A 14,945-nucleotide genomic window follows, 5' to 3' on the forward strand; every position below is an offset into this window, starting at 1 on the left:
ATAAGAAGAAGATAAGAAAATGTTTGTAATATAAATAGTAATAAATGTAATATAAATAAATATAGAAGATATAATATTGTACAAAGAATGTACTACACGTCTCGACTATTTGTTTTGATAGTAGATAACAAAAGCAGAAAAATATTCAGTTAATAAAACGTTGCGATAGTGAAGCATGCGAATAGTAGATCGCTGGAAACTAGATTGTCGAATACTAGAGGTTCTACTGTATATGTGTAAATATATATATGTATGTATATTTTATTTTAACATGATAATCTCGTACACATATACACCACACAAATATATGTGCGTGCATATCGAAATAACAAATATATATCTCGTCTTCAATTAACGCGAACATCATTTTATTAAATGCTCTTATCTCTGAATGTGATTAATTTCTATTCTATTTTGTACCTTATTTCATGACTTCTTCTCTCTCTGTCTCTCAAGGTGAAATTAATATTAACGTGTATTAGAAACGACGATCCTTGTAATAATAATTAAATTAACGACTCGATTGATGAAAAATGTCTCTTCCTTCGTCGAAGGACGATTTTAATGACGAAGGTATGTCTAAGACGCGAAAGAAAATAAAAGGAAAGATAAGAAAGAAAGAAAGAGAAAGAAAGAGAGAAAGAGAGAGAGAGAGAGAGAAAGAGAGAGAGAGAGGAAAGATGACGTCAACATTGGAAAATGAAAAATAATTAATTTTTCGCGTTGGTTGACGATGATAATTTAATAAAATAACAATAAAAAAAGTTAACGATATCTTCTTGAAAGAAATATCATTTCGATCGGTACTACGATCGTTATTGTTGTGCGATATTAGCATCATTAGCGTCCATTTTTCGGTCCTCCTCGTTAAGATTTGGCAATGGACGATTTGTTTTGTCTTGCTCTTCCTTGACTTTCATATTAGACGGCAATAATGCGTTAAGTAAACCTTTAAAACGAATTAACATGAATCAAATTGACAAATTACGAATAAGAATATCTTTCTGTTTTTACGAATAAACGTAAATGATTAAGAAGAAATTGAAAGAATATTATGACTCACCAACTGATTCACTTTTGAATGAAGTTCCTGTGCAAACGAAAGGAAAGAAAGAAAAACAAAACGAAATTAGTTCTTTTCTTTTTCTCTCTCTTGTTTCCTTGTTATTTTTTTTCAATTGCTTTCTATTTTCTTCTTTCACTCTTCTCAGTCGGTAAAGAAGAAAGAAGAAGAAGAGCTCGCAAATTGATTTCTGCTACCATAGAGGAGAATTAAAGGAGAGATCATCAACCTTTATCACACTCACCGTTCTCACGATATTTGTTAAGCTGCTGATAAACCTGCTTCATTCGTTCGAAGTTGATTCGCGAACTCTTGCTATGATTCACCATAGGTAGGGAGTAATCCTTGCCAATTATGCATTTTGCTGCTCGTTGTACACTAATTGGCGCGTTCCAAGGTTCGTGGATATATCTTGTAGGAAAATTTTTCAATATTGGCAGGTAACGTCTGAGATATATCGTTGATCGAAGTGGCCCGAAGTTTCGTGTAACAGAGAGGTAATATAGTAAAAAAAGATTATAAGAAATAAAATAAGGGAGATAAATTATTACGTAGTAAGATGACGACTTTAAAATCTACATTTCGAATTTTCAATTTTTGTTTTCAATCTACGATGACTGTTAAGTATCAACAATATACGATTATTAGTAATTTTTTGGTTTACAGATATCCCAGGTAAAAATTGGAAACCGAAATATTGTTTTTTGTCTTCTTTTTTTTATATATAACTTAAATCGTAGAGAAAGATGTCAAATTTATCACCGATTTAATCTTTGTCTATAGTTTTTGTTGTTGTTCTCAACGAAATGATTGCTTACCGAATGTAATCACCGTTTGGGTCGGCTTTTCTACCGAATCGTATCGGGCAGTAGCAATGAAAGAACTGCTGGAAAAAGGAGCTGCACGACAACCACATCCACATACCGGCATTCACCGACCAATCGGCATCTAATAGAAGTTCATCGAAGACCTTCGAAAGAAAAAACTTACGTATACCTTCCCTCGAAAAAAAATAAACACAAGAAATCTTTACGAAAGTTCTTCATTTTTTCGAACACGTTGTGTATGAATTGAAAGAAGTGGGAGAAAAAAAATAAACAAACAAACAAAAAAATAATTAAATAAATAAATAAATAAACATTTATTTTCTTCGCGAAACCTCTTGTTCCTTGATTTATACAAAACACATCAAAGAGAAAATTTATATTCTCGTTACTATCAAGATTTAAATGTTCATCTACGTGAAATGTTAACGAGCTTTTAGACACGCATTGTATACAATGGGAGAAAGATGTTATCAGCAAAACGTTTTAATGTTAGCGCATATTTTATTACGAGAGCTCAATAATGGAAAATGCCAATGCAGCGACATTTTACCTTCATTCCCTCTTCCCAAGATATCCAAAGGTCACCTCTGGTCAAAAAGCAAGCAACCGCGTGTCTCGCCAAGTGATGTATCCAACCTTCTTCTCTTAGCTGAGTCATAATCGCATCGATCCATGGAAAACCCGTTTGACCCTAATTGAATAAATATTTAAAAAAAAAAGAAATAAAATTATGTCAACGAGTAAGAAAGAAAAAAAGGAAATTATGTACATGATAAATGACAAATGTTACATTACCGATTATCCGATCAATATTAAGAATTACTTCCTTATCAATGAAGATAAAACAAATCTTTAAATGTGCCCATAACTATGAAAGTAGTCTAAGTCATATATCTCTTGTTTCGAGATATATTTAAAGGATTATATTTAAACACTAAATAAATTCTATATAATATTGAAATAACAAACACTATCTAACGGTTCGTTTTTGACAATATCGTGAAAATTACATTGAATTAATTTAGTTTAAAATAATGTGGTGTGAAATAACTGATAATCTTATTTTTTTTTAATTTTGACTTACATTAGACCACTTTCATAATTATGGGCACAAATATAATAAATAAAATAAACAAAGTGTACTCACATTCGCCCACTTTGCCAAAGCTTCGACATTCTTATCCCACGGTATCTGGACACAAATCGGATTACCTTGCATCCGATCAAAATTAGAATTCTTTGTGGCGGCGCAATAAAAAAATTCGCGCCATAAAAGTTGACCGTGCAAGGAGAGAGGTGGTACTGCTTTCTTGATCTACGATCATTAAAAATAATCAATCAAAATAATGAAAATTGTCTGATAATAAATTATTTTCTAATCAACTATTTTCTCGAATAAAATTCTTATAAACAATGGGAATCAAATTGATTTAACAAGAAACATGTTTTAGGATTATGAAGTTTTCAAATTAATATAAATTTTATTGCAAAAGAGCATTGTATTATGAGAGAAATATAATTTAACATAAATGATAAGAAAATTCTTCTTTGTGTATGGCTGAAAGCGTTATGGAAAATGTAAAGGATAATCAATCTAATACTACTTAGAAAAACATTAATTGTATTTTTATTATATCTCGTCTAGGTGTACAAATATTCTAGTAAGATCAATTTTCTTATCATTTATATCAAATTATATTTCCCTAACGATAAAACGTTCCTTAGTAATAAAATATCAATCAATTCAAAAGTTTAATAATTTTAAAATATCTTTCCGTTCAGACAAATTTTTTTCCGTTTAGACCAACTGTATACAAATAGAAAACATATGTTACACGTATATATAACACCGTCTTGTGTGTATATACCTTTTTGTACAAATCGGTAAGCTGATAGTAGAAAAGTCTGGTGCTGAGACAGCCAAAGCGTAAATAAGGAGATAGGCCTGTCTGACTCGGCAGTAGTGATTGCGGCGTCATCTTCGGCCTGCCGAAACTCGCCACCCAGGCTTTCCTCTCGAGATGACGTTCCAATCGTGCCAAGGCCTCACTCTCACCACCGACCCATGCAGGCGGTAGAAGCCCTTCTGTGTCGAAGCCTGTTAAGAAACAAACTAGGTCTCTTTTTATCTTTATTTCTCTCTCTCTTTCTCTCACTTGCTCTCTCTTTCACATACAATCTCTATCTCTCCTTCACTTACTTTCAAAAGTCCTATCGGTATGTCTCGAAGAAAGAAGTCGTTTCGTTTGCTTCCCAAACGACTTCCCTTTCAATTTTCAATCATTTCATACTCGAAACTTTGCATAGAAAATAATGAATACAAGAAAAAGAAAGGATAAGATTTGTCTATTTCTTCCTTGTTAAATTGTTTATTGGTATTAGGATATTTTTTTGAATTTCAACTTAATTTCATTTTCTTCTAAACGTGTATTTATTAAACATATATATATACATATTTATTGTTTAGAAAAAGTTTATTACCGATTATAGGAATTACTGAGTAATATGTTAAAGTAGTCGTAAACAAGATGGAAATGGGAAAGAGATTAAAAGCATTGCTGCAATTTGTATGAACGATAACATTAAGATCATGGCCTCTATTGTCTTATATTATTCGTATATACATACATATATATATATAGACAGATATTATATATGCTTTGGAGACAATGGGAATATTTAAAAGGAAATTTCTCAGTGCTTGAATTTGCACGAAAAGCTTCGCATTCTACTATGTCCCCATGTTTCGATACGTATCCATGTATATGTATGAATGGATGTATGTCCCTGTAGATCTATGTGTATATATATATATATATATATATATATATATATATACAGTAGAAATATCTATGTATACGTTAAGACTTTCTCCGTAATATCGCTTTTCTGTCAAAGGCTGACGTCACGTATATGTATGTTATATCCCACGGAGATTACGGATTAAGGTCGGCCATAAATAGGAAATCTTATTAGGAATGCGAAGAAGTATTCGATGTTAGATTGTAACGTGATCGTAAGCAATGATTTCTTACTTTTTCACTACATACATCTCGAATAAACGAAAGAAAGAAAGGAAGAAGGAGATGAGAGAGAAAGAGAAAGAGAGAGATAAAAACATGTATGTACATATCTAAATACGAAGATTAGTTCGAATGATAAAGCTATTGTTAGGACAAAAAAAAAGAAAGAAAGAAGGAGAGAGAGAAAAGCTCCTGTGTAGAGTTTCGTATGCATGTTTACGTTTAAAGTATAGATGAGGAAACTCGGGGCCAGACCCAATAAGTTAAAAGAGAACTGTTTTAAAGGCGCGTAAAAGAAAAAAAACGCGCGAGAACATATAAAGTAGGTCGTATTAAGGGCGAAAAGTTGGCACGTGTTGAATATTTTCTTGTTTGTTTTGTGACACGGCCTTTGTGAAAAATAGAGATAAAAAAGGAAGGGGTTGAAAGAGAAAGAATGAGAGAGGGAGAGAAAGAGAGAAAGAGAGAGAGAGAGAGAGAAAGAGAGAAAAGAAAACGAATGAGAGTGCAGCCTATATTTTACGGTTCCATGCACGTGGCCAATTGTACTCATGTTCGTCTCGTTCCTATATATGTACGTGCGTATGTGTATGAATGTGTATGTGTTTGTGTTCCTACATATAATACTACTACATAAATATCGAATAGAGCTCGATATTATTCGTAGATTCGATTACAAATGTTGGAAATTATTTCAATCATTATTCCCTCATCCTAATCAATCAAACATTATTTTTCCCCGAAATCGTATTATCTTTTCAAATTGTTTCAAATATTAATGAAATTTGTCGCCATTTGATCGTACCGAGTTCCTCTAACGTTGGTACACCAAAATGATCATCGTGATCATCCTTTAATGGGGTATAGGCATCGCCAATGCAAGCTGAAGTGACTGTAGATACTGGCTTCTCTGGAGTATCCATACTAGCTACGACATTTTGAAATTGATGGTAAGTCAGAGGTGGTTTGCCTCCATTTCTTTCTATAATCCTGTAAAATGTGAAAATCATTTAAGGAATTATCCTCAATTAGGACTACCTATATTTCCTATACTTTCACAATGTTCAAAAAAGAAAAAAAAGAAAAAAGTAGGAGACTCTGTAAATGTAGGCAGTGTAAACCAGAATGAATTGTATCGTTCAAAAAAATGTCTCAGAAAGGACTTTTCCGATAGGACAGAATGATAACAATAAGTACTGGTAAATCTATATCTCCATTTAGATTTAAATCGATCATCATACATTTCTTTACAATAAAATCCTCCTTAGGGGAGTTAAGCTTTATATCAAATGTTTTGGTCAAGGAGGTGTTCTGGACTCACTCGTCCAATTTGTAAAGAGTGTGTGAGACCCTCTGGACCACCGAGATACCAAGCTCCTTACAAAGTGTAGAAATTTTGTGATCTCGTACGCGTCCAAATGGTTCTGGATCCTCCTCGAAGGTTAAATTCGTCGTGCCCCATTCTTTAAAAAGCTTTGGTAAGGTATCCGCTGGTTGTCCTCGTATTACGAACAAACGGGAATTCAATTTCCTTAGGGAACAGTCGAGATCCTCGAGACATTGCAAGAGAAATCTGATAAAAACGTAAAAAATAAGAAAAAGAGAGAGAGAAGAAGTCATAAGTTTAATAGGAATTTCTGTTAAAATCAGACTCAATTTAATATCGTAAATAATTTCATTATATAATCATTATATATATATCTAAATCTTAACAGAAATATCAACGTAAAAGAAAAGAATAATAACGTTTTTATTTTATATACAATAAACTTACCTCCATTTATTAATACCAACGTTAGTGCTTCCGGCAAACCAGGGGTCCAATATAAAGACACATCGGAAAGTGGAAGCACCGGCTAGTCCTTCTCTGAGGGACGGATTGTCATGCAATCTCAGTCCTCTTCTAAACCAATGAACCGTGTGTTTTCTACCATCTCCTTGCACGGCCACTCCGTTGTCAAATTCGCTCTGTCTACTACCCGTCATTTTACTTCTTATTATCTTACTCGTCTTAGACTACTTTTTCACAAAAGTTCTTTTCTAACAAATCACAACCCACTATTACCACCACCACCACCACTACTACTATCACACCACAAGTCTTTAGGAACCAACGTTCTCCACTCTTTACTCTTGAAATCGACTCATTCTAACAGAGCTATAAATCGATCTATCGACCAAATCTCTCTATCTTTTCTCTATCTCCCTCTCTTTTTCTCTCTTACAACGTAACGATGATGTATTGTACTAGATTTTCACGATTCTTCATTCAACTTCTAGTCCCTTTCCTTTCTACTAGTAAATTTTTTTTTCCTTCTCTTTTTTTCTTCCTTTCTTTTCCTCGATCTCTCTACTCTTGGCCTCAAATCGCAACCATTTTGTAGAAAATCGATGAATCCTCCCGTCGTCCTGATTTTTGCGAAGCACTTTCAAGAAGTCTCTTTCGAATCGTTCTCTCCTCTCTCAGTCTCCTTCCCTTTTTTTTTTTGACAAATATCGAACGATACAACTTGCTAAGTCTCTTAATTCATCGTTTTTCTTATTTAAAGATAAAAAGAAAATGGTAAAACAAAAGGCTCCTTGTTAATCATCCGGCGGCATTACGCAATTATTTTATGCTAACGTAACTTATTCTTCTTCTCTTTCTCCGATTTAGGATTCTTCTCGCATTTCCTCTTTATGAGCTATCACTTTCTGAAAGGAAAGAAGAGAAAAGAATTAGCAGTGTCCTCGTTAGAAAAAAAAAAGAAATAGAAAAAGAGAGAGAGAGAAAGAGATAGAAAGCGAAAAAAAGAAATGAAGAAATTGCAAAACGAAAGTCTCTTTCATTATCGTTTCCAATTAAAATTCATCTTATTATGTGTTTCTCTCTATTTTCCTTTTTATTTCTTTCTTTTTCATTTTGTAAGACATGTATATGTATCCGCGCGAATAAACTCGTACGAGTAATATTTTGTACAGGGAACAATGTTCAAATATATTTAAGCTGAATTCTAAAAAGAAAGAAAAGAAAAATAAAGATTTTGGAAGCTGATTAAAATGGCTGATTAAAATAAGCTGTAGAAATTACAGGATTAGAGAGAAAAGAGACTGGCCGGGGAAAAACGAAATTGCAGTTCTCGATTAAAATACACAATCCTGTAAAAAAAATTTTTTAAATAAAGGAAAAGAAAATAAAAGAAAATAAAGAAACTGAAAAACATAGAATTTATTTTTATCATCTCCTCGTGTTTTCCTTTAACTACAAATCGCGAACGAAAATATTTACCGAAGAATCACGATCTCCTCGATCGAAAAACTACATTTTCTTGGTAGAGGAAAAAAGAAATGATAAAATAAAAATAAGGTTAACGCTCGGGAAGAAGATTGTTCCATGTCTTTCTATTTTATTCACCTTTATCAACACATAGATTAGACACGAACTGCGTAATGATCGATTCTACCTTTCATTCAACCCGAATATAGACGACGTTACGTGATTGAACAAATATTATTTCTAGTGTCAAGCCTTTGTAAAACTTGACTGCCGTGTAGGTCATCGGTGACCTCAACACGACCGTTAGTAAAAATACATAATTAAAATAAATATCGATTCTGATAAATTTTTAAATAAAGCCATTGTTTTTATAAAGGTTTGAAGAAATTTATGACATAAAAAGCATGCAAAAATAATTTTTTTTTTACAAAGAAAATATACATTTTATTTGGGTATACTTCAATGAGTTACGATTAGACACGGTAGACAAAGAAAATGTGGACAGAAACAGTCAGCACTTCCCGATTCTTTTTTTAATTCGTGATTACGTCTTTTTTGTACGTAATTGCTTGATAAATGCAATCTTCAACATCAGAACATTGTACTAAATACTTTGCTAACTTCATCCTAAAATCGGGAATGGAAATATTTTTCCGAGTTACTTGTTTCTATAACATAATTGAATTTACAACGTAAGTACTTGTTGAAAACTATCCATTTTCAGATTCTTGCAAACAGAAATAAAATTTCAAAGAAAATATAAAATAAAAAAATTTTTGTAAAATATTAAACAATCCGTTGGAGGTTCTTCGAAGGGGTTTGGGACTATTATAAACTGAGTAAATATAATATATTTTTGTAGAACTCGATATCATTGGTCTTTGTATAGGTCTTCTGCAAATAAAATCAATTGTCACGGTCAAAAATTATTCGTTGCTATAAATTCCTCATTTTTTTCCGTATTTAAGAGCAAATAATCATAAAATGGCCTACAGCGCCCCGACGGTCACCGGTGAACTCACTATAAAAAATAGACAAAACACAATTTTACCACGCCGTTTATCAGTTGTAAAAAAAATTTCAACAAAATATGCATCCCATAATAGAAAATTCGTGTAGGTATGGCAGACAAATCATGTGAAAAGCGCGCGGTAGTAAACGTGTTAAACGTTATACGTGACACCCTTTCAACTATCATCTTCTTTATCGTTTCATTTTCTTTGTTTTTATCTTATTTTCATATGAAAATTATTTGCATAGGCAGAAACAATATTTTTTTTATTTATCGATCCTAATTAAATTCATCCTAATTCACGTTTAGAGATCTTTCATCAATTTTGGAAAGCAACTTTAGCTTCTGCCTAAATTAACTAAATTAAAAAAAAAAAATATTAAAAAAATTAGTTAAAAAAATTGAACTTTTTTCTCCATCGGTAAAAGTGTAATATAATTTTTCTCTTCAAAATAATAATAAATATTCTTTTGTGTGATCGATCATGATAATAATATTTGAAATATCGAAATGATTTTCTTTTTCCTAACCTTCTCTTTACCTTAATTTAATGAAAAAAGGAAAGTAAATAAAAAAAACAGTTTCGACTTTTGCGAGTTAAATCGACGCCATGTGGTTAAAAGTTTTAACTTTTAATTACTGGTAACGCGGAAAACGAACGGCATTACGTCGTTTCATTTCGCTTAAGAATAACACACTGACCCGATGACATAATTGTTTTTTTTTTAATCAGTTATTATGCAACCTAGGTCGATACTCAATGGATCACTGATTTTCGGCTGATAAAACAGACTAATTACCAAATGAATATTCGCAAAAATTTATTTATTTATTTAAATAATTAACGATGTCTTTGAACGATAAATAAAAAAAATAAATGTGTTGGAAATATTTGATTCAAATATCTTATATCACGTTTCGAAATTAACAGAGTAAGCACATTTATGATATCATGTTTACGTGCTTTATACAAATTAATGCAGAGCAAAGGGATAATAATAGAATTGACGAGAATATCAGTTAGACGTAGGACAAAGAAAAAAAAATATTTAAATTTAAATTACATATACTAATTTTGAATCATATGACAGATCGTAATACTTCAAATAAAGATTGTTCAATCAAGGATGTCAAGTATATTTAATAAAAGAAAATTATTAATTTTTTTCTTTATTAATTTAATAAAAGAGACAAAAAACATTGCGTTTATTCTCTTTGCGATTTTGTGAAAAAAAGTCAATAAGATAACATATTCTGTAATCATCGACAAAGAATTCATCGAGAATAAACTTCATTGCCGACCGAGTAAAACTGCGCGCTTCATACGTCGAATCATCGCGCGCATTTCTCTCGCAAAACAGAATGCAATATCCATGTTATACATGTATACATGTATGTATATATGTCACATAGTAAGTATGCATATATCGTAAATCTATTTTGTATAGACATTTCAAAATAATAATTAATTTTTCAAGCTCGGTAACGCGATAGGATTGAATAAAAATAAAGTACAAAAGGAAATAATAAAACAAGAAAAAATAAACTTACCGAAAGAGGCGCGAAATTCTAACGATCTTTTCTTTATGTCATTCACCTATCATACGACAGAGAGAAACACACAAATCTTACGTCGTCAGGAATGAAAAATCGTATTCCTGTTATCGTTTCCAGTACGATTTCCGATAAAGTAACAATTTCTTCGCAATAATTGGCATTAGCACTGTACAACAAATGAGACACTATAAATATAAATAACGAAGTTTAAATGTGAATGCACGGACACTTAGAAATTATTTTCTCAAAACTTTTCGTATGATTTCTTTTGTCACGTTCGAGAATTATATCGAACATGATCGTAAAAGTGAGAGATAAAAGAAAACAGAAAAATGTAGGAAAAAAGAGTAAAAGTGTACCATGGTATTCGTGGAGAATGATGCTTATGCTTTGCCTAGCACTTACTGCTTGCAAGCAGGATAAGGGAAACAGCGTGCAGAGGGAAAGGGGAAAGCTTTTGCCACGCCGAACGCAACGTGACCGCCAGTTCTTGCTAAGAGCCGATTGGTCCAAACGGTCACGTGGTACACCGGTCACATTGCAGCCACCATGGTCGCTACCACGATCATTCTTTCGTATTCGCCTCTCTCTTTATCATTTCGTTGCACCGATCATGCAACATTCTCCTCACCTCTCTCTCTTCTCACCTCTTCCTCCTTTTCACTTTTGGTTCTTTTCGTAAATTCCAATGATTATACTATTACAAAACGAGGTCGTACACGCACTTTCCTATTTTTGTCTTTTATCCACTTTTGTTTTTTTCAAATCTTATTACGATCTCTTGATAATTAATCATTAATTTTTCTTTTCGTTACATTTTCTTTCTTTTTCTTTTTTGAGAAAACCTTCTCCAGTTAATTGCACCTCGATTACGAAAACGGCGGCACGAGTTATGTCATCGATTACGATCAACGTTATGACACGCTTCATCATGCGTATGTAGAATTCTTCTAATACGTTTGATAGATTTTATAAAAAATTTCTTTCTTTTTTTTTGCGGATTGCTAATTGATAAAATTAATGGTTTACAATTGATTAAATCGTATTGAATGTATTTTTTCTAAATATAAAAAAAAAATATAAAGAAATTTACGTGAAAGGAACGTAACTAGTCACGAATGTACACGCTCGATAGAAATACTTCATTGCGTTTTAGTAGGCTTCCTTTCACGACTATTTAAAAACACATAATTAATTATAAAAGAAAATAAATAAATAAATTGAAAATAATTTCTCGAAAATTTCTTATTCATCTACATAAAAATAATTCAAAATAAATGTTTTTTTTTAATGCTAGCTATAAGCACTCGACTCTGTTTTACCGATCAAATTTAGTATTTATCCAATCATTATGTAATATTGATTGCTACCAAAGACAATGTTACTTTAATATAATTATTTTATACATAACAGAACGGATTAATTAAATATATATACACGTAGTCCAAAATAAAACAATTAAAATGAGCGTTACGCGGAAACGTTGTTGATACGTTTAATATAAAATGCTATTATTATACTTTTTACCGGATTTATTTTAACCGAAAAATAGTTCTATTTGTGTATACGAAAAGCACGAAATAGAAAGCGTAATATACAAATATTATCTACAAAATATTTCACTTGTTTTTGGTAATATAAAAATTTTGATATATATATATATAAAAGCTCACTTGTAAATTACGTATGCATTTAGTAGTAATAGCAGTAGTAGCAGTAATAGTAGTAGAATAGTAGTAGTAGTAATAGTATTAGTAGTAGTACGGAAATAATCACTATCTTCGAGGTATAATTACAACTATTTATTATTTGTTTCCATATATAAAATGCACCAAGAAAAACAGGATGATAACCCTATGCTTCCGATCTTCCCTATGTTTCCTTATCTTTTTCTTATTATTCTTATTCTGTTATTCCTTTTTTTTTTCTTTTCATTTTTCCATTTACATGTTCTGTCACTCGCGTTATATTATCGGCATATAAAATTGACTTTCTAAAAATCTCTAATATGCATGTGTTATTTTTTATTTTTTATACAATTACGCAATCTTCCGTTAAAATTATGATTATTTCTTGTTATTATGAATTATAATAGTGTTTTTTATTAACACGGTTTATTATACTTGACAATATCTTTTAGCGTTTTTTCTATAACTAAATATCTTTTTCTATACATTCGTGTATCTTATAGTTTCTTTTAATTCCATGCATATTTTATTATATATAGATTTTGTTATTTTATTATAATTATTATAGTACGATTATCAACAAATCCTACCTATATTTATACATATATATCGTTTTAATATCTCTTCTAGTGTTATTTAACAACCTCACAAAAATTTTATTGTACACTATTCGTTTCGATTTATGATTAGATTGTATTCACATATATATGTATATGTTATCGTGAAAGATCGAAATTGCAGAATGTCAAGATTCACATGGTTAACACATTCCAAATACGTTGGTGAAAGATCGAATATTTGGGTTTATTCTTAAACATTAATATTTCGACATACACCAAGCAACTATGTGAATCTTAACATTCTCCCATCTCAGTTTTTCACGTTAACTTATATACACATATAGATTTTAGATCATTAAGTACGAAATGTCCGATTTCAAATTGAAAGTAATCAGAGTGATCGAACGTTTCATATTTAATGATCTAATACGATGTATATACATATATATATTTATGCAGGCGCATAAATACGCGCGCACTTCTGTACACACACGTGACATGTAATGAACATGATGATCATGTGTCGCATACATACTTATGTGATAAAAGAAAAAAATTACATATATATATCGACGATCTTTAATTAATTACTTAAATAATATTATTAATAATAATAATCTCTGAGCATTAGCGTCTTATATACGTATTTGGAACAAAATTTACTGACTATAGTTTATCGCATAATTTTTATTTTTAGCTTCTTCTTCTAGATTAATTTTAAAAAATCCAAATAATGTAATTAAATACATAACTTTCCGTATAATCTCTATGACAGAGATGGGAAACTAGCGGCATTTTTTATGTTGGTATAAAATGCAGATGAATAATGTATTACTACAAGAATATTGTAAATCAGTATGTTTTACTTCGTAAGTAGTGGTTCGAAAAATCAATGCAGCCTTTCCAGTATTTTAGAAAATGAATATGACCATTTTTATTTAAAAACAAATCCCCGCCTTTGATCTATGACTATTTTTCATTTCCAAAGATTATATTAATATTAATAAAATTTTCAGAATATTATACGATTACTATCGATCGGTTATAATTTATTTATTTATTATTATTATTATTATTATTTTTTTTTTTTTTTTTTTTTTTTTTTTTTTAATACCAAAATTTGTGAAAAAAAGAAAAAGATTTAAAAAACGATATAACACTTTTAGAAAACCGAAGAAAAAACAAAGAATGTTTTAAAATATAAAATTTTTCTTTTTTAAGCTATATGATTAACGTAAAAAAAAACAAATGATTTTTATGTCATAGAATTATTTGATAATTGTCCATATATTATATACATTGAATATACATATATATTTATGTATATTCAAAAAATCTAACATATATATAAAATACTATGTGAGCATTAGTATTTTATATAAAATTAAAATAATTATAAAATGCTCTGACATAGAAGAAAAAAAAATATTGCCTTTCAAATACAAGGTCGTAACATAAATAAATTCGATTATATTAGCTTAGAATTAGAACATGATTATACTTGCAACTGAACTTATTTATGTATATGTGTATATGTTTTACAACCTAATGTAAGAGTACTAATTATTGGAAAAATATCATAAAATATTATGACGCTAATATTATATTGTTCTTTTTCATCGATAATATTAATGAAGACTTCATGAATTATTGTATTAATCTTATCAAATAATAAAAGCAAAATTATTTAGGTGAAAAATACTGTAACTATCACAACAAATGAAAGCTAATTGCCAATTCTTAACGCACAATATAACATGATCTGTATGATAAATGACCTATAAAAAGATAAGGATCACTAATAATGAAATCCTATCAAAGGAACTGTCACTTGTTCTTTTCTAATGTAACCGTTTAGTTAATTTCATTCAGAAACATTTAGAATTTGTCATATAGAGCAAAATATTTCGTCTCTTTAGTAACTTTCATATTTACTATGATTTCTTTTCCTTTATTCTT

General features: G+C 30.4%; 1 protein-coding gene across 6 annotated transcripts; it reads right to left on the reverse strand.

The window, feature by feature from the left end:
• Positions 1–723: 723 nt before the first annotated feature.
• Positions 724–11,889, reverse strand: LOC122516577 (cryptochrome-1). 6 transcript variants are annotated; one of them, XM_043634508.1, is made up of 11 exons: positions 11,386–11,889; positions 6,688–7,607; positions 6,235–6,486; positions 5,719–5,903; positions 3,759–3,988; positions 3,038–3,205; positions 2,441–2,581; positions 1,882–2,033; positions 1,308–1,510; positions 1,064–1,090; positions 724–949 (listed from the first exon to the last, which is right to left on the reverse strand). In XM_043634508.1, exons 2-11 carry the CDS (start codon positions 6,897–6,899, stop codon positions 816–818), a joined length of 1,704 nt encoding a protein of 567 aa, XP_043490443.1. In that variant the 5' UTR covers positions 6,900–7,607; positions 11,386–11,889; the 3' UTR covers positions 724–815. The 6 variants fall into 6 exon arrangements, with proteins under 6 accessions (XP_043490443.1, XP_043490442.1, XP_043490439.1 ...); XM_043634507.1 differs by having other exon boundaries at positions 11,370–11,889; XM_043634504.1 differs by lacking the exon at positions 11,386–11,889 and adding an exon at positions 11,098–11,308.
• Between the last annotated feature and the right edge of the window lie 3,056 nt (positions 11,890–14,945).

Source organism: Polistes fuscatus, unplaced genomic scaffold (assembly GCF_010416935.1).
Source record: "Polistes fuscatus isolate 324 unplaced genomic scaffold, CU_Pfus_HIC Scaffold2, whole genome shotgun sequence".
Taxonomy (NCBI): domain Eukaryota; kingdom Metazoa; phylum Arthropoda; class Insecta; order Hymenoptera; family Vespidae; genus Polistes; species Polistes fuscatus.